General features: G+C 62.9%; 1 protein-coding gene across 1 annotated transcript; it reads left to right on the top strand.

The window, feature by feature from the left end:
* The first annotated feature begins 322 nt into the window (after window positions 1–322).
* EPHA1 (EPH receptor A1) lies at window positions 323–18,170 on the top strand. The gene is made up of 18 exons (XM_055136556.1): window positions 323–403; window positions 1,075–1,142; window positions 7,617–7,898; window positions 9,510–9,933; window positions 10,086–10,241; window positions 10,742–11,086; window positions 11,234–11,361; window positions 11,450–11,600; window positions 12,131–12,227; window positions 12,485–12,543; window positions 13,121–13,246; window positions 13,803–13,988; window positions 14,079–14,140; window positions 14,239–14,445; window positions 14,590–14,739; window positions 14,927–15,120; window positions 17,643–17,798; window positions 17,897–18,170. Exons 1-18 carry the CDS (start codon window positions 325–327, stop codon window positions 17,973–17,975), a joined length of 2,949 nt encoding a protein of 982 aa, XP_054992531.1. The 5' UTR covers window positions 323–324; the 3' UTR covers window positions 17,976–18,170.
* Window positions 18,171–18,277: the final 107 nt, after the last annotated feature.

The following is an 18,277-nucleotide window of genomic DNA, read 5'->3' as shown; positions in this document are numbered from 1 at the left end:
AAAGAGCGAGGGCGGAGGGTCTGGGGGACATTTCAAGGTCACTTGCAGAACCCGGCCTCAGACGGCGTCCAGGAGGGGGTTCGGATTCCTTGGGACCAGGTGGGCCCATTCCGAGTCGCACCCACAGGCGGCGCCCGACGCCCCAGGTCGGGGGTGGGGGGGGGGGACGTGGCCGCGCTGCCCCTTTAAGAAGGTGAGCCAGGTGAGGCCGGGCCCCGCCCCCGCGCCGGCCCCGCCCCCGCCCCGCCCGCCGCGCCGGGCCCGCCCCGTCGGCGCGACCTGCCCAGCCGTGCGGGCCGCGGTGCCAGGTCCCGGCCGGGCGCCATGGAGCGGCGCTGGGCCCTGGGGCTCGGGCTGCTGCTGCTGCTGTGCGCGCCGCCCCCGGGGCTCCGCGCCACGGAAGGTACCGACCCCCTCCCCGCCCCGCCCCACCACGGCCCCCCGGCCGACCCCCGACTCGGCCCCCGCCCGCCCCGTCTCGGGGGCCCCGGGCCAGCGCCGCCGGCTCCGCCGAGTCGGGGTGGGAAGGGGGCTCAGGAACATCCACCGGCCCGGGGGGAGTTAGGAACTCGGGGTGCGGGGCTCCCCGCGGGGTGGGATTCAGGCCCTCCTGTGAGCACTGCGGGAGGCGCCCCTCGCTGCCCCCCCCACCCCCAGCCGCCACTTCCCAGGCCTGGAGCTGTGTCTTGTCTCCCCGTTCCACACCCCCCAAGGGCCAGTGAACTCCGGGGCCTGTTTCCGCACCCCCTTTCCAGGGCCCCCTGTTCACTCCCTTCCCATTCATGAGCGCCGGGGCCGAGCACCCCCGTCTCCCCTGGAGTGGGAGGCCCCCACGTGCCCTGCCACCCCAGGCGCCCCCCGGGGCTGACCTGGGTCAGTGTCACAGCGACCCCCCATCGCCATCCCAGGGTTCTCCCTCCAACTCCTTCCGTTGCATTGGCCGCTTTCCTCCACCGAAGCCCGGGAAGTGGGGGGTGCTGAGTCTGGGGGTGCGGGCAGGAGCTTGAATGAACTCTGGGGTGTTTGTGGGGGCGTCCCCAGAGGTACCCAGCGTCCTTCTCTCCCCACCCTCAGTCACTCTCATGGACACCAGCACGGCACAGGGAGAGCTGGGTTGGCTGCTGGACCCCCCGGAGGATGGGGTAAGTGCGGAGGGGTGGGGGCGGGAGGGGGCACTCCTCCACCCCAAGGTTCAAGGCCAAGGCCATGGGGAACCGGAGTGGAGAGGAGGGTGGGGAAAGGGAGAAAAGAGCAGGAAAAACTGGACGTGTCTCCTCCAGGGGGAGGGGAGGTGAGTCAGAAGCTCCCGAATGAGACTGGGGGGTGCAGGGGGTTAGCCTTCACCCCTTGGGGACCACTTCTAAATCGGGCTCTCTGCCCCTCGGAGGGACGCCCCCCGGGAGAGGAGGGACCTTCCTGGGGGTGGGTGAGGATTGAGACCTAAGCAGGGGTGAGCTCTTCGCCCGGACGGCTCAGATACCCACCAGTTTCTGGGGGGTCAGTCTGAACTGGGGGTGGGGGTCCGTGTCTCTGGGGAGAGGAGACCGTGTAAGGACTCGGCCCTTCTGCATCCTTCCCACCCGGCACCCGTGCCCTGCGGGCTGATGCTCCAGCCTCCTTGGGGTGTTCCTGAGCTCCGGGGAGCGGACGGAGCACCAGAGCCCCGGGCACCCGCCCCAGGGCTTCAGCCTTGGGCCTTTCTTTCCCTCCAGTCCTGGACCCATGCGTGCGTTCGCTGGGGTTGCCCCCTGTCCCTTTCCTCCGGAGGGGGGGCTCGGGGTTGCTTGTTGCTCGCCCCGCTCCTGGAGTGGTCTGTAATTAGCCGAGCAGGAGGCTCGGCTCGGAGAATCCCGGCCAGCCCTAATAGGCGCCTCGGCCCATAAACCAGCTAATCGGGCTGCAGGTTCATCTGCTGGCTGGCCGGCTCCCACGGGCCGGGCCGGGCCGCCCTCTTGCCCTGGCCGCCCCCACCCAAATAAGGAAGCGCCCTGCCTGCCCGGCTGGAAGCTGGAGGCGCAGCCTTGCCCTCGCCCGCTGTCTCTTGTGATCACAGCGTCGTCGGCGGCGGCAGCGGGAGTGGGGGGGCTGCCCTCTCCCCACCCCATCTTTCCCAGACACACAGACACCCCGTTCAGGCTCCGCTGTCCAGAATGTGCAGTGGAGCGGCCAGCTGTGGCCCGGCCGTCGGTGAAAGGATCCTTGTGGCTCCTTGGCGGCTGGTGCTCTCCCATCTGGCACCACGGGAGCTGGGACCCAGGAGGAACAGCTGGCAACATCTGTTTCTCCTGCCACCAGCTGCGGGGCTGGAGCGAATCCCTGCCACCTGCTCTCCACACCAGCCCTCCCACTGCGGCTTCCTCTGCCCAAGGGCTCTTGCTTCCTCCTGTCGTTCCAGTCCCATTGCCTCGGCACCCCTGAGGCTGGCAGGAAAGAGAAGAAAAGGGGGTCCCCCTGGCAGCGTACAGATCTCCCGCTGGCCTGCCCGGCCCTGGTTCTTAGTGGGGTGCGTGTCTGGCCTTTTGCCTAGAGCAGAGCCGAGGAAGCACTTTCTGAGGGCACCTTCTCGCCCTCTCCCCTGTAAGCCCGGAGGGTCGCACCCAGAATGTCAGTGGGCTGGCGGGTAGGACTCCAGAGCGTCTTTCCTCAGTTCGTCTGGCAGAAATGACTAAGGAGGAGCTAGAGCAATAGTAACAGTGGGGAAGGCATTTGCCTTGCAAGTGGCTGTCCCGAGTTCTAGTCCTGGCATTCCATCTGATCCCCCGGGAACTGCCAGGAGGAATTCCTGAGTGCAGAGCCAGGAGTAACCCCCTGAGCACTGCTGAGTGTGACCCAAAAAAGCCAGAAAAAGAAATGACTAAGGGGGCTGGAGCAATAGCACAGCGGGTAGGGCGTTTGCCTTGCACGCAGCCGACCCGGGTTCGATTCCCAGCATCCCATATGGTCCCCTGAGCACTGCCAGGAGTAATTTCTGAGTGCAGAGCCAGGAGTGACCCCTGTGCATTGCCAGGTGTGACCCAAAAAGCAAAAAGAAAAAAAAATGACTAAGGAAAATTGCTTGTCTGTTGTGGGGTGGGGGGGGCGTACCTGATGGTGCATGGAGTTGCTTCCAGTGGTACTTGGGGGGACGGTGAGGTACTGGGGATTAGATACTGGGGTCCCATATTCACGGCTTGCACGCTAGTCCTCGGAGTGCTCTGGTCCAATGACTGAGAATTTCTCCTTAAGGAATATTAAAATGGGAGGCTCATCCTGCCGGATATCAGAACATACGGTGCCTCAACTGTAATTAAGATGTGCAGTTGCACAAGAATATCAGGTCAGTGGAGCAGAACAGAAAGCTCAGGCACAAGCGCACACATGTGAGACTTTGGCATGTGATGACCTTGGAATTGTGAGTCCACGTGGGGAGTACGGATTCAACTTGATCCTTGTCCATGATCTTAAAAAAGCAGGTAAGGGTCTGTCACGCCTTCGTGCTGCACACAGAGAAATAGTCATTCTGGAGAGGCAAAAACCTCAGCCTAAGCATCTATTGCATAAAAATTTTATGAGAAAGTGTAGGGCCAGAGCAATAGGATAGCGGGTAGGGTACCTGCCTTGCATGCAGCCAGCCCGGGGTCAATCCCCGGCACCATAGATGGTCCCCCAAGCCCAGCCAGGACTGATTCCTGAGCACTGCTGGGTATGACCCCAAAACAAAGAAACGACATATATAACATAGACATATATATGCAGGAGAAAATATAGAAGGTCTTTAGGAGTTAGGCTTGGGAGAGCTTCCCAAGCAAAGTGCGTAGCTCAAAAAGACCATAAAGGGAGAGCTGGAGGGATGACAGAGAGGCAGGGTACGTGCCTTGCACACAGCCAACCTGGGTTTGACCCCCAGTTCCTCAGATGGTTCCCCAAGCCCTGGAGGAGTGATCTGTGAGCACAGAGCCGGGAGTAAGCCCTAAGCACCACCAGGTGTACCCCAGAAAAACAACCCAAAAAAAAATTACAAAGGGAGAGATGATAGATGTTATTATGTAAAGTCATTAGCAGAGTGACATGACATGACAGACAGGGAGAAAATATTTGAGTCATCTGTCGAGCAAGTGATTAATCTCTATACTGTTTTAAAAACAAAAAGTCATTCAAATGAACAGTCGAATATAACAATAGACTCTCAGGCAAAGCATGGGTGCCAAGGGCCAGGTGGGTGCTGCTCCCCTTGCGTTTCCACCTTGGGGACAGCATCGGGGCTCTGAGCACTGCTGGGTGTGGCCCCCCAAACAAACAAAAAATGTCTGAACAGATAAAAATAGGCAGTGAGTGGGAGGAAAAAATAGCTGCCCCTTAAGAAAAGTGTAAATGGCCAGAGATGGTGTTTTGTCCATAGGATGGACTCAGAGTGAAGAGATTGTTAATACCCAGTGTTAAAAATAACCCCAGGAAGTGGAAAAGAAATTGGAATGTAAGAAAAACTCATAAATTAAAACTTGATAAAATAAAAGCACCATTAGTTCAAATGGATTTTTGGCCTTGTTTATGCATTTGTGTATGTTCTGCTCATTTTTAAAAAGAGAGAGAGAGAGAGAAAACCAGCCTGATTTTGGGGCCGGAGCGATAGCACAGCGGGTAGGGCGTTTGCCTTGCACACGGCCGACTCAGGTTCGATCCCCGGCATCCCATATGGTCCCCCAAGCACCGCCAGGAGTAATTCCTGAGTGCAGAGCCAGGAGTAACCCCTGAGCATCGCTGGGTGTGACCCAAAAAGCAAAAAAAAAAAAAGAAAGAAAGAAAACCAACCTGATTTTGATGAGATTTTGGTTTAGGAGTGGTGGGTGTGAGGAAGGAGTGGGAGTTGGGCCACTCCTTACAGTGCTCAGGAGTTACTCCTAGCTCAGTGCTCGGGGGACTTAAGCCTTGGAAGTGCCATGCTTCCTTTCTGACCCCCACAAAGAAGGCCTTCTGTGCACTGTAGCCGGAGTGTAAATTGACAGAGTGGGGGGGAGTCAAGGACCCTTGGACGTCCTTTTTGTTCCCTTCTTGGGGGCTCTTACGCAGTCCCAGCTCTGGTGGTCACCTCCACAGAGCTTCGCCCTCCTGTGCGGCCGAGTGCCTCCGTGAGTGTGTGCCTGGGCCGGCACCCTGAGCGGGAGGACTCCGGTGTCTGTTGTGGTGCTCACCGGGGGTTGCACCCCCTTCATGTGGTAACCACACAGCCGCCTTTGGCGCAGCTGGAAATCCCCGCGGCGCTGGGGCTGGCAACGGGTGGCCCGAGGGACGCCGAGGAGGGGAACCTGTGGCCGTGTTGCTTGCAAGGTCCTGCACTGCCCCTCTGGGCCCTGCTAATGTCCTGGGGTGTTTCCTTGTCAGAATCTGGACGGTTGGGAAAAGGCTGAAGGCTCCCTGGATGCCCAGTGGTCGGTGAGTGCATCCGTGAGTCGTGGCTCGGGGGACCCTGCAGTGTGGGTCACTGTTTGGTTGGCGTCTGCTCGTGCGGCAGCCTTTGGACGGGTTTTGTTTTTCGTTTTATTTTTTTTTATTTTTTTTATTTTTGGTTTTTGGGTCACACCCGGCAATGCACAGGGGTTACTCCTGGCTCTGCACTCAGGAATTACTCCTGGCGGTGCTCAAGGGACCATATGGGATGCTGGGAATCGAACCCGGGTCGGCCACGTGCAAGGCAAACGCCCTACCCGCTGTGCTATTGCTCCAGCCCCTTGTTTTTCATTTTAATTAAGAGTAAAAAAGTTGACGTTTAAGTTTACATACGACAGTTCCTATGTTTAGAAACGAAGGCCTTGGGGAAGCATGCAGGCGTTTCTAGAGGTGCCCAGAAAATGGTTTAAGGAGTTCACTTGTTTGGTTCTTTATTTTCCTTTGGGGTCACACTCAGCATGCTTGGGGGTTACTCCTGGCGGCTCATCAGGGGCGCGGCGGGGGATCCTAGGGAATCTCTGGGATCCAACCCGGGTGGGCTGCCCGCAGTAGGCGCCCTCCCCGCTGTGCTGTGTCCGAGGCCTTGGGTTTAGGAGGTTCTCCTTTCACATGGTGTAAGCGATTCCCTCTGGCGAGTGGTGGGCGCGTGGAGAGGGGCTTCACACTCGGTGGCTTGCTTCGACTTTTGGTGGGGAGAGTTTCTCGGCCGCATCCGGGGGCAGCTCCCAGTGATCCTTTGCCATGTGGGCCACGTGGCTCAGTGCAAGGGTCCAAGGAGATGGCGCTGCTTTTGCACTATGGTGCCGGAGAGCCCCAGGGTTGCAGCCAGCCGTGCCCGGGTGCCACATGGTGCCAGGAATTCAACCAGGGTCCCACACATCCAAAGCTCATGCACCCCTCCCCCACCCGCCTCAGCCCTGTTTTCGCTGTCCCGTGGGGGCTGTTATTCTTTTGGTGATAGTGCAGGAGGGTGTGTTATTTGAGGGTGTGCATGCTGGAGCCTGGGGTGCCCCCGGGGGCAGCCCAGCTCTGCCTGAGTGCAGGACGCATAGGGCCGGTCAGCTAGCCGGCTGTGACGCCGTCTCCTCTCAGCCGTGCACCACGGCCACAGAGCTGTGGCAGGCACGGTGCCGGAGCTCCACTGAGGAGTGAGTTTATTTCTTCATTTTATTTGTTCGCTTATTTGGGTCACCCCCAGCGGTGCTCAGGGGTTCCTCCTTTCTCTGCACTCAGGAGTTACTCCTGGTGCAGCTCCGGGGACTAGATGGGATGCCGGGGATTGAACCCGGGTCAGCCGCATGCAAGGCAAATGCCCTCCCCGTTGTACTATCACGCCAGCTCCTGTTCAGCAAGTGTAAACGTCCTTTTTGTTTGTCACATGCCTGTCAAGGTGACAGGTGGGAGGTGGGACAGGGGTTGGGGATAAGGGACAGGGACGGACTATGGGGACACTGGTGGTGAGGTCGGTGTTGAAATATTGCGTGCCTCACACTTGGTCCAGTAACTTGGTAAATCACGATCCTCTAGTAAAGAATAAAAAGAGAGAGAATGGGGGCAGGGAGGCCAGGGAGATGGTGTCTAGGGGCACACGCTGGCCGCGGTCGAATCTGAAAGTGGCCGTAACCAGAGAGATGAGTCTGGCTCGCCCTCGGCCTCCCGAGCTCGACGGCCTTCATGTCCTCCTCCCTCAGGAAGGAAGGGAGGAAGGTTTTGCGAATGAGCCTTTGCTGCAGAGGTCTGCCTTGGAGTGGCAGTGCGGGGGAAGGGACAGTGGTTTCGCCACCACCGGGCTGGGCTAGGTGAAGCGCAGGAGGTGGCAAGGAGGTGTCACCTTGCTCCTTCTGTACCCAATAAACCTGCGGCCTTTCTTTAACCCTCCGGTCGGACAAGTAGCCAGAACCAGTAGCTGGAACCAGGGTGGGGGGGGGGACCCTCTCTCCATCCATCAACCCTGGAATAGCCCACTGAGGACAGAGTGACACTCCAGTGGTGACACCCCACTGGGGGCAGCAGGTGACTCTCCAGTGGTGACACCCCGCAGGTGACTCTCCAAGTGGTGATACCCCACTGGGGACAGCAGCTGACACTCCGGTGGTGACACCCCACTGGGGACAGCAGCTGACGCTCCAGTGGTGACACCCACTGGGGGCAGCCGCTGACGACGCGGTGGTGACTCTGATTTCCTCTGGCAGTGGAGTGAGGGGCAGCAGATCCTGAACGGGACGCCCCTGTACATGTACCAGGACTGCCCCGTCCAGGAGGGGGGCGACACCGACCACTGGCTGCGCTCCAACTGGATCTACCGCGGGGAGGAGGCGTCGCGCGTGCATGTGGAGCTGCAGTTCACCGTGCGGGACTGCAAGAGCTTCCCCGGGGGCGCAGGGCCGCTGGGCTGCAAGGAGACCTTCAACCTGCTCTTCATGGAGAGCGACCAGGATGTGGGCATTCAGCTCCGGCGGCCCCTCTTCCAGAAGGTGCTGCTGGCCCCGCCCTAGATCCCTCAGGGCTCTGTGTGTGTGTGTGTGTGTGTGTGTGTGTGTGTGTGTGTGTGTGTTGGGGTGGGGGCCAGGATACAGAGGAATGATGGGGCCCTAGAACAGCTGCATCTGAGCCCACTTTCTTCTGTAGCCCACATTCCTCCCAACTTCTTTTTTATTTTTTTCTTTTATTTTTGGGAGGGTCACACCCAGCGATGCTCAGGGGTTACTCCTGGCTCTGCACTCAGGAATTACTCCTGGCGGTGCTCAGGGGACCATATGGGATGCTGGGAATCGAACCCCGGTCAGCCACGTGCCAGGCAAATGCCCTACCCGCTGTGCTATCGCTCCAGCCCCTCCTCCCAACTTTTGGGGGGTGGGGAGGAGGTGTGAATTACACCCAGCAGTGCTCAGGGCTGACTCCTGTAAGCTCTGTACTCAGCCATCACTCCTGGAGGGCCGGGGTTGGGGGGGGCTGTGAGGGCTGCGGAGGATCAACCTGGGCCACCCGCACGCAGGGCCAGTGCGTCACTTGCTGCACTGCGGCCCCCGCCCACATCAGAGGCATGATCCCCACCCAGCCTTGGTTCCCTGTCCTAGAATAGCGGGGACAGTGTGAGGCTCTCCCAGAGGCTGCCGCCAGCACCCAAGGGACGACTGCGTACCCGCAGGGGGCAGGGAGGCAGGGGAGACGGTGCCGTATGCCCGTGAGGGTAGCTGCGCCCTGGGGTTCTCTGCAGGGCCGACCAGGCTATGTCAGAGGCCGCGCTGTGAAACCCGTTCTTGGTAGTGCGCCCCTGACACAGTCTGACCCCTCGCCTCACAGAGAGGCTGGGGCTGGGGGGGTGGGGTGCGGGTAGTGGACACTTACTTCCATGGGCGCTTGGCCCCGCTGCCTGCTGGTGGCAGCTGTGTGCCCTGGCACCTGGTCCCGACCACTCTGAGACCCAGTTTTCCCATCTCTAACATTGTTGTTTTTGTTTTGGACTCCCCCCACCCCCACCCGCAGTGCTTAGGGGCCACTCGTCACTCAGTGCTCAGGCGTACTCCCAGCAGAGCTGGGGGAGGGACACAGGGGGCGGGGAGGGCTATGCAGTACCAGGATTAAACCCAGGCCTCCCCCCTGCACAGGCAAAGCCTGCATTTTGGCCCAGTGTGCGCTCATGCACTCTCTTACTTGCTAACCCCTCCCCCGCCCCGCCCCTCCTCCTGTCCTCAATAGGGATTTTTTTTTTCTTTTTGGGTCACACCGGGGGATGCACAGGGGTTACTCCTGGCTCTGCACTCAGGAATCACTCCTGGCAGTGCTGGGGCGACCCTCTGGGATGCCAGGGATTGAACCCGGGTCTGTGGCGTGTTAGGCAAACGTCCTCCCCGCTGTACTGTGGCTCCAGCCCCCTCACTAGGGATGTTTATCCGTCTTCCCGCGTGGGATCGTCACTGCTCAGACTCCACAGCAAAACGCACAGAAGCAGGCCCAGCCCCGCAGTTCACACCAAATAACTCCCGGGTTACTTCTGTGTGACGTGCCAAGCGCCCCGCAAACAGCCTTTGCTGGTCGGTGCGTGACGGCCAAGCCTGACCTCGTCCCCCCGCCCGTGCACGCAGGTCACCACGGTGGCTGCAGACCAGAGCTTCACCACCCGGGACCTGGCGTCGGGCGCCGTGAAGCTCAACGTGGAGCGCTGCTCCCTGGGCCGCCTGACGCGCCGCGGCCTCTACCTGGCCTTCCACAACCCGGGCGCCTGCGTGGCGCTGGTGTCCGTGCGCGTCTTCTACCAGCGCTGCCCGGAGACCGTGCACGGCCTGGCCCGCTTCCCAGACACGCTCCCGGGCCCCGGCGGGCTGGTGGAGGTGGCCGGGACCTGCGTGCCCCGCGCGCGGCCCGGGCCGGGCCCCGCGGCCCCCCGCATGCACTGCAGCCCCGACGGCGAGTGGCTGGTGCCCGTGGGCCGCTGCCACTGCGAGCCAGGCTTCGAGGAAGGCGCCGAGGACGACGGCGAGGGCGAAGGCGAGGGCGAGGGCTGCCGTGGTAAGGAGAGTTGGGGGGCGCCCGGGGGCGGGGCTCAGGGAGGCCACACCCTGCGGGGGGCGGGGCTTCGTGCTTGACCCACCTGAGCAGGGCGCCGGGTCCCCGGGATGGGGCAGCCGTGACTCTCGGTGCTTCTCGCCCCCTCTCTCCAGCCTGTCCCAGTGGCTCCTACCGGGCTGACACGGACGCGTCCCATTGCCTCGAGTGTCCCCAGCACAGCGTGGCCGAGGCCGAGGGGGCCACCGTCTGTCTCTGCGAGAGTGGCCACTACCGTGCGCCTGGGGAGGGCCCCCAGGCCGCCTGCTCACGTGAGTCCCTGCGCCTCCCCGAAGCAGAGCACTGTAGCGTCTCACCCAAGAAGTACTGGCCCGTTCGGGTCGGGATTTCCCAGTGCCGAGCAGAGGTGGGGCCGTCCCGGGGTGCTGGCCGGTCAGCGGCCCCAGCCCAGGTTCCCCGGGACAATACCGAGATAGTTTTTATGGGGGGGGTTGCGGGGGGACTCCACCTGGTGATGCTTAGAGTGCTCCTGCTCTCAGGGATCATTCCTGGTGGTGCTCAGGGGACCATATGGGGTGCTGGGGATCGAACCTCGGTCAGCCACGTACGAAGGGGGCTCCCCAGTGGCTATACCATGTCTCCAGACCCCCGAGATAGGTGTGAAGCATCCTTTCTCCCCCGGAGGACTCAACATTCCCGCAGCGTGGCCTCTGGCGACCCCGAGGCCTGGGGTGGCAGGAGGTGGGCGCTGCGGGCGGGTGGGCGGCTGCAGGGCGGGCACGGCTAATCTCCGCCCCCCCTTCTCCCTCAGGCCCTCCCTCAGCGCCCCAGAACCTGAGTTTCTCTGTTTCCGGGACTCAGCTCTCCCTGCGCTGGGAGCCACCCGCGGACCCAGGGGGGCGCCAGGATGTCCAGTACCGCGTGGCGTGCGCACAGTGCCGGGGCGCCGTGCAGGACGGGGCCCCCTGCCAGCCCTGCGGGGGCACCGTGCACTTCTCCCCCGGCGCCGCGGGGCTCAGCACGCCCGCCGTGCGCGTGGACGGCCTCGAGCCCTACGCCAACTACACCTTCACCGTCGAGGCCCGCAACGGGGTGTCCGAGCTGGGGCCGGCCCAGCGCGCCAGCGCCTCGCTCAGCATCAGCATGGGGCACGCCGGTGAGGGGCCCGGGGTGGGGGACTCGGGCCGGGCAGGGAAGAACCCAGATGGCTTCGCCCCTCCCCCCACCCCCGCGATTCCACAGCCGCCCGGGTCCTTTCCTGTCCTTTCCTCCCCAACACTCTCGTTCCCCCTGGGCCCCGCAGAGCCGCTGTCTGGCCTGTCCCTGCGGCTGGTGAAGAAGGAGCCGCGGCAGCTGGAGCTGACCTGGGCGGGGTCGCGGCCCCGCAGCCCGGGGGGCAACCTGAGCTATGAGCTGCACGTGCTGAACCAGGTGAGGCTGCCGGGGGCCGCCCGGGAGACGCTGGCGGCGCAGGGGCCAGCGCGTGTCTGGCTTAAAACCCAAGGGCCCCCCACCCCAGGATGAAGAGCGGCACCAGATGGTCCTGGAGCCCAGAGTCCTGCTCACGGAGCTGCAGCCCGACACGGTGTACATCGTCCGAGTGCGGATGCTCACCCCGCTGGGCCCGGGCCCTTTCTCTCCGGACCACGAGTTTCGCACCAGCCCGCCAGGTGGGTGGGCTCTGACCCCGGGGCCCTCCGAGTCTTCCCCGAGCTGAGCCGGCCTTCCTCTCCACATGCGTACTTGCACACCCGCCCTAGCACCAGCAGACACACGTGCATGCATGCAGCGGGACAAACGTACTTATGCCTGCACAGGTGTGGGGACGCAGGCACACTCAGACGCATGCGCGCCCTCCAGGGCACACAGGCACACTCTCTGCGTGATGCACCGACTCGGTGCGTGCAAGGGACAGCTGCATAGCAGACACAGGTGTGAGTGCACGGGGAAAGGTGTTCCTGGGCTCACGCCTGCAGACGCCGCCTGCTCCCAGGCGCTCACCCACCTTCCGAACCCCGAGCCTGAGCCTGCCTGCCGAGAAGTTCGGTCTGGTTCCCCCACCCCTCTCCCACCAAGGGGCGGAACCCAACTGGCCACGCCCACCCCGAGTTGGGCACCCGCTTGGCCCCCTGGAGGGTGCGACCCGGGCTTTCCCCCCTGTGGACTCGGGGCCCAGCCTTGCTCACCCCGTGTGCGTCAGTTCCCAGGGGCCTGACTGGAGGCGAGGTCGTGGCCATTATCTTCGGGGTGCTGCTGGGCGTGGCGCTGCTCCTCGGGATCCTCGTCTTCCGTTCCAGGTGCGGCTCCTGCCCCCTTGCCGCGCCCCTTTGCTTAGTGGGAAGCCCCCCGGGGGGGGTGGGGAGTGGGGGAGTGTAGCCCAAGGACCCTCCGGTCCGGCCAAACTAAAGCTCCGGTGGGGCTGCCTCACCCACCGGGCGCCCCCCAACCTGTTGTTTGGGGGAAAGCCCTGCCAGAGGCCGCAGGGCCACTGAGGTGATGTGGAACCCTATAAAGCCTTCCCGCACCCCTCTGCCCCCTCCGCCCTCCCCCCCAGGAAAGCGCAGCACCAGCGGCAGCCCCGGCAGCGGGAACGCATCACTGACGCGGACCCAGGTACGGCCAAGCGTTTTGCGCATGCGCGCGAGTGCTTGCCCATGGGCGTGCACATCTGCGCGGGGTCCTGCCCTTGAGACGGAACAAAGGGACCCCCTTTTGCAGGGACAGTTTTAGGGGGGCACCAGCTCTCTTCTTGTTGGGGCTCTTGTGTCTTGCCTAGTTGACGGCCCCCCACCCGCACTGGGCTGCCCTGCCCTGCTGGCTGGCGGAGTCGGCAGACTGAGGCAGGGTGGGAGGGGACGGCCCCGGGGGCTGGTCCAGTGCACAGCAGCAGGCGACTTCCTGCCGTCACCTCATCACTGAGGGGCCTGGCTGGCCCATGGAAGCGGGGGTGAGGGGGGTCGGGGAATGAGGCGCGAGTGAACCAGGGGTGGGGAGGAGGGGAGGTCAGGAATGTGAAGCGGGGGCCAGCGGCCTCCCGAGTTTGGGCAGCTGGAGACTGGCTTTCAGGCCTGGGCGCAGGCTCCCTGCAGGGCCCCGTGGAGGTCCCTCTGCCCGGGGTCCCTCCCCTCAGCCCAGTCCGAGCACCCCGCGGCGGGAGCTCTGGTGTCCAGCCGCCCTCTTCCGCCCGCAGAGGACAAGCTCTGGCTGAAGCCTTACGTGGACCTGCAGGCTTACGAGGACCCCGCCCAGGGAGCCCTGGACTTCACCCAGGAGCTCGACCCCGGCTGCCTGATCGTGGACACCGTCATCGGGGAAGGTGCACCGCACCCCCCCCCCCCCCCGCCCCAGCCATCCCCCTCCACTTGGGTTCTCCTCATTTCCAGTCACGAGCAGATAAACGCATCCTTGTCCATAGTCGGGTCGGGCCTCAGCCCTGGGCTCCCCAGCGTGCGGAGGTCACTGCGTCCCTGGCCCCGCATCCCCGCAGCTGGTGCCCGCTGTCCTGGAGCTGACCTGACCCCTGGGGTCACCAGAGGAAACAGATCTGGGCCGAGAACAAAGCCGGGCAGTGTTCTCGCTGGCCACGTGGCCGAGCTGGGACCAGGGCAGCTCACGGAGAGCAGCGGCTGGAGCCTGGGCGGACACGCGCTCTGTGGGGCACAGGCCCCTGGCATCTGCCAGACGCTCCTGTGGTCTACAACAGCATGGTCCTGGCAGGCTGCTGACCTGGGCAGAGCTGCCCCCTGTGTCCCCCATCCCCTCACTCTCAGAAGCACAGCCTGAGCTCCTCCCATCCTTAGGAGGACGATTTCTGGACCTGGGGCACTCCCGGGTGTGGCCACTGGGCCCCCTGACGCTGTCTTTCCACCCAGGAGAGTTCGGCGAGGTCTACCGAGGGACCCTGAGAACATCCAGCCAGGACTGCAAGACGGTGGCCATCAAGACCTTGAAGGACACGTCCCCCGACGGCCACTGGTGGAACTTCCTCCGGGAAGCCACCATCATGGGCCAGTTCAGCCACCCGCACATCCTGCACCTGGAGGGCGTGGTCACCAAGAGTAGGCGGGGCGAGGGAAGCGCGGGCGGGCGGGAGGGCAGAGGTGCTGACCCCGGGCGCGGATGCGCTGACCCTGCCCCGTTGGTTGCAGGGAAGCCCATCATGATCATCACGGAGTTCATGGAGAACGGAGCCCTGGACGGCTTCCTGCGGGTGAGCGGGTGGAGGAGCAGCGGGGAGTGGGTGGGGGTGGGTGGGCCCCGGGTCCGGGAGGAGGCCCGCCCCTCACCCTCGCGCCCCTGACCCTGCAGGAGCGCGAGGAGCAGCTGGTCCCGGCGCAGCTGGTGGCCATGCTGCAGGGCATCGCGTCTGGCATGAACTACCTCAGCGAGCACAACTACGTGCACCGGGACCTGGCGGCCAGGAACATCCTGGTGGGCCAGAACCTGTGCTGCAAAGTGTCGGACTTCGGCCTCACCCGCCTCCTGGACAACTTCGACGGCACCTATGAGACGCAGGTCAGCGCCCCACCCCCTCGCCTCGCCCCTCCCCCACGCTCACGCCCCCATGGGACCCCACACCACCCTCCCCTCCCCTCCCCGGGCATTCCTCACCCGCCAGGCCCTGAGACGCCCCCCTTTCCGCCCCACCCGGCCCATCAGGGGGGCAAGATCCCCATTCGGTGGACGGCCCCGGAAGCCATTGCGCATCGGGTCTTCACCACGGCCAGTGACGTGTGGAGCTTCGGGATCGTGATGTGGGAGGTGCTGAGCTTTGGGGACAAGCCCTATGGAGAGATGAGCAATCAGGAGGTGAGGCTGCCGCTGCTCCCCGCGAAATCCCAGCGCACCTGCCCCAAGCCCGCCTGGGCGCCCTGCTGCACACAGCTGGATTTTGATTGCCCCCCTCCACGCCCCTCTGCCATGTGGGTGTGCAGAGGTCAGCGCCAGCCTCTACTTCTGACGTCCTCGGGCCTCCTGGGCTCTCTCCCCGCTGCAGGTCATGAAGAGCATCGAGGACGGCTACCGGCTGCCCCCGCCGATGGACTGCCCTGCCCTCCTCTATGAACTCATGAAGAACTGCTGGGCCTACGACCGGGCCCGCCGGCCGCCCTTCCACCAGCTGCAGGCGCAACTGGAGCAGTTGCTGGCCAACCCCCACCCGCTGCGGACCATCGCCAACTTTGATCCCAGGTAGCCGTGTTGCGGGGGGGGAGCACTCAGAGGGTCCCGAGGACAGTCCGGGAGCGTGGCAGTGAGCGGCCGGCTCCCTGGCTGGGGCCAGGAAGCATCTGCCCTGGTGGAGGAGGCGTGTCCTGGTCTCCGTAACTCTAGTTTGACAGACGGAAGGAAACGAACACGGAAACAGCTCTTGAAGCATCCTGAAAGGCCTCGGTACCCAGAGGTCAGGGTTCCAGAGAGCCAGTGCCACTGGGAAGACTTGCCTTGCGTGCAGCTGGCCCCGATGGTTTCCAACCCTGCTTATGGTCCCCAAAGCTCTGAGCACGCCTGGGGGCAGCCCCCCCAAATAAAGCAAAATTGGGAGAGGGGTGCGGGCAGAGAAATAATGCAGGGGTCAAGGTGCTGGCCTAGCAGGTGGCTGGTCCCAGTTTGGCCCCCGTGAGCATGGCCAGGTGTGTAAGGCCTGAGCACAGCTGGGTGTGGCGCAAAAACAAGAACGGATAAAAGGCCGTCACGGAGTTGGGAGATGGCTTGGAGGGCTGAGCGCGTGTGCTGCCGCAGGAGCCCTGGATTCTGTCTCTGGCACTGCGTGGTCCCCGGAGCGAGTCCAGGGACTGTGCCAGGAGTAGCCCCCTGGGTATGATCCGGGTGACCCCCAGGTGCAGCAAAGCAGCCGCATCTAGGCCCCAGTAGCGTTCACTTAGCTTCCTGCAGGCTGTGCTCCCCACCCTCCTCCTTCCAGGCTGCCTGACCTGGTGCCCTCTCCCCCGTCATCCCTGCCGGTCCCCCTGCGGGTCCCAGCGCACGCATCAGTCCCACCAGAAGCCCCCGAGGAAAGGTCCCTTGGTCGCCACGCTTGGGGGCACTTGCCGTGCCAAGGGCACAGTGGTGGCACACTCGCTCACCACGCTTGGGGGCACTTGCCGTGCCCTGGTGGCACAGTGGTGCGTGTGGCCTTGCTAGAGGCACTTTGGTCTCTTGGGAATTGGGAAGTCCAGAAACGAGCAGACGCGCGTCAGGGGATGTCTCCTGGTCACCGGTCTGCGTGAGCCGGGGAGCCCGATGCAGTGGCCGGAGCCGAGGCCGGGAGGCAGCCGGGTCAGTGCCAGGGGAAGCAGCTCCACCGAGCAGTTTGGACTTTATCCTGCGCACACAGGGCTATCGACCGATTTAAAAAAAAAAAAGTGCCGGTGAAGGGAAACAGAATTGCATTTCCCCCCAGCCCTGGGCAGAGGGCAGAGTGGCCTGGCAGAGGGCAGGAGCGGGGGCGCGGGGCAGGGCCGCCCTTTATCAGGAAACGCCGGCGCTGCCTCTGTGCCCAGCTGCCGCCAGCCTCGCTTGGGCTTTGGGAACTATCTCTGGGCACACAGTTCCTCTCTACGCCGGAGACGGCTGTGCTAAGCCGTCAGGAATGTTGGCTGTTTCTCCCCCCCCAATGGGACTCGAATGGTTTCTGCCTCGGGCTGGCCCGCGTTCAGGGACACTCATTGTATTGTGGGGGTCAGGGTGCAAGTCATGACCACCGGGCTTGGATACGGCAAGAGCTGCTCCCAGAATTCAGCTGGGGCTGGGGGAGGGGAACAGGGGACGGGGTGCCCTGTTTCCTGGGTGGGTCTCTGCTTCACTCCTGCTTCTCTCCACGGGGACAGTGGGGCCTTTTACACCCTGAATCAGTTGCCCACGCTGGCCTGTCCATGGCAAGAGAACTAGAACTGGTGGAACTTCTTTTTTCTTTTTATTATTATTAGTTTGCTTTTTGGGTCAACCCTGAGATGCTCAAGGGTATCTCCTGGCTCTGCACTCAGGAATTACTCCTGGCGGTGCTTGGAGGACCACATGGGATGCTGGGGATCGAACCCAGGTCAGCCGCGTGCAAGGCAACCACCTTACCTGCTGTGCTATCACTTTGGCCCCTGTTATATATATATACATATACATATATATATATATATATATATATACATATATACATATAAATGGGTAGGGCAGTTGCCTTGCACGCAGCCGACCCAGGTTCAATTCCTCCATCCCTCTCGGGAGAGTCCGACAAGCTACCGAGTATCCTGCCTGCACGGCAGAGCCTGGCAAACTACCCGTGGTGTATGCAATATGCCAAAATCAGTAACAGCAAGTCTCACAATGGAGACGTTACTCGTTCCCGCTTGAGCAAATCCGTGGACAGGACGACAGTGCTATATTTTAATGACTCGCCATGAGATACAGACTTAGAAGCTTTCGTGATTATGTTTCAGTCATACAATGATCGAGTACCCACCCCTCCACCAGAGCCCATTCTAAGGTGGACCATTTCTGTGGGGGATCCCCAGGGCCGCCACGCCCCCCAGCACCAGCCCAGGAAGCCCGCCGGGAAATGAGTTCCCCCACAGTGGCCCGGCTAAGCCCTAACTTGAGACCATTTCTCCGCTCAGACACCCCGCCTGAACGCTATCACGGAGGGTCCCAGGCTGCGCCCCAGGTCCTCCCCGCCCCCCCCTCCAGGGTCCGTAGGACTGAGGGAGCCCGTGTCCCTGCAGGGTGACGCTGCGCCTGCCCAGCCTGAGCGGCTCTGACGGCATCCCCTACCGGAGCGTCCCCGAGTGGCTGGAGTCGATTCGCATGAAGCGTTACATCCTGCACTTCCGCTCGGCCGGGCTGGACACCATGGAGTGTGTGCTGGAGCTGACGGCCGAGTGAGGACGGGCCCCGGGGACGCGGGGGAGGGGTCGCCCAGCCTCGCAGCCCCCAGACTCACAGCCGGGCCCCCCCCCCTCTCTCTCTCTCCCTGCAGGGACCTGGTCCAGATGGGGATCACCATGCCCGGCCACCAGAAGCGCATCCTGTGCAGTATCCAGGGCTTCAAGGACTGAGCCCTGCCCTCTCCCCCCTCTCTCAGGGAGCTCGGAGGGGCTGCGGCCCCTGCCCGCGGCGACACTTGGTGCTGCTCCCGCGCCCCTTGGCCTCTGGGGTCCGGGAGCCTGGGCTTTACAAAGGGCGGGGGGCGCGGGCAGGGGGCGGGCGCGGGTTTAATATATACAGACATAGATGCACACACACACTTATATATATATATTTTTGTAAATAAATGGGAACTTAGTTTTCATCGTTCCCCGTGTTTTAAAAGCCCCCCCCCCAGCCCCGCCATTCCCCCTAGCACAGGAACGGGGGTGGC

Source organism: Sorex araneus, chromosome 1 (genome assembly GCF_027595985.1).
Source record: "Sorex araneus isolate mSorAra2 chromosome 1, mSorAra2.pri, whole genome shotgun sequence".
Taxonomy (NCBI): Eukaryota; Metazoa; Chordata; class Mammalia; order Eulipotyphla; family Soricidae; genus Sorex; species Sorex araneus.
Note: the sequence above shows the minus strand (reverse complement) of the source record. Positions and strands in the feature narration are given on the sequence as shown.

Bases quoted from the DNA above. Each gene is read 5' to 3' on its own strand.
- EPHA1 (XM_055136556.1), top strand. From the start codon at position 325: ATGGAGCGGCGCTGGGCCCTGGGGCTCGGGCTGCTGCTGCTGCTGTGC. The intron at 1,143-7,616 runs GTAAGTGCGGAG...TTCCTCTGGCAG, and splicing joins TGGACCCCCCGGAGGATGGG to TGGAGTGAGGGGCAGCAGAT. The intron at 11,087-11,233 runs GTGAGGGGCCCG...TGGGCCCCGCAG, and splicing joins CATCAGCATGGGGCACGCCG to AGCCGCTGTCTGGCCTGTCC.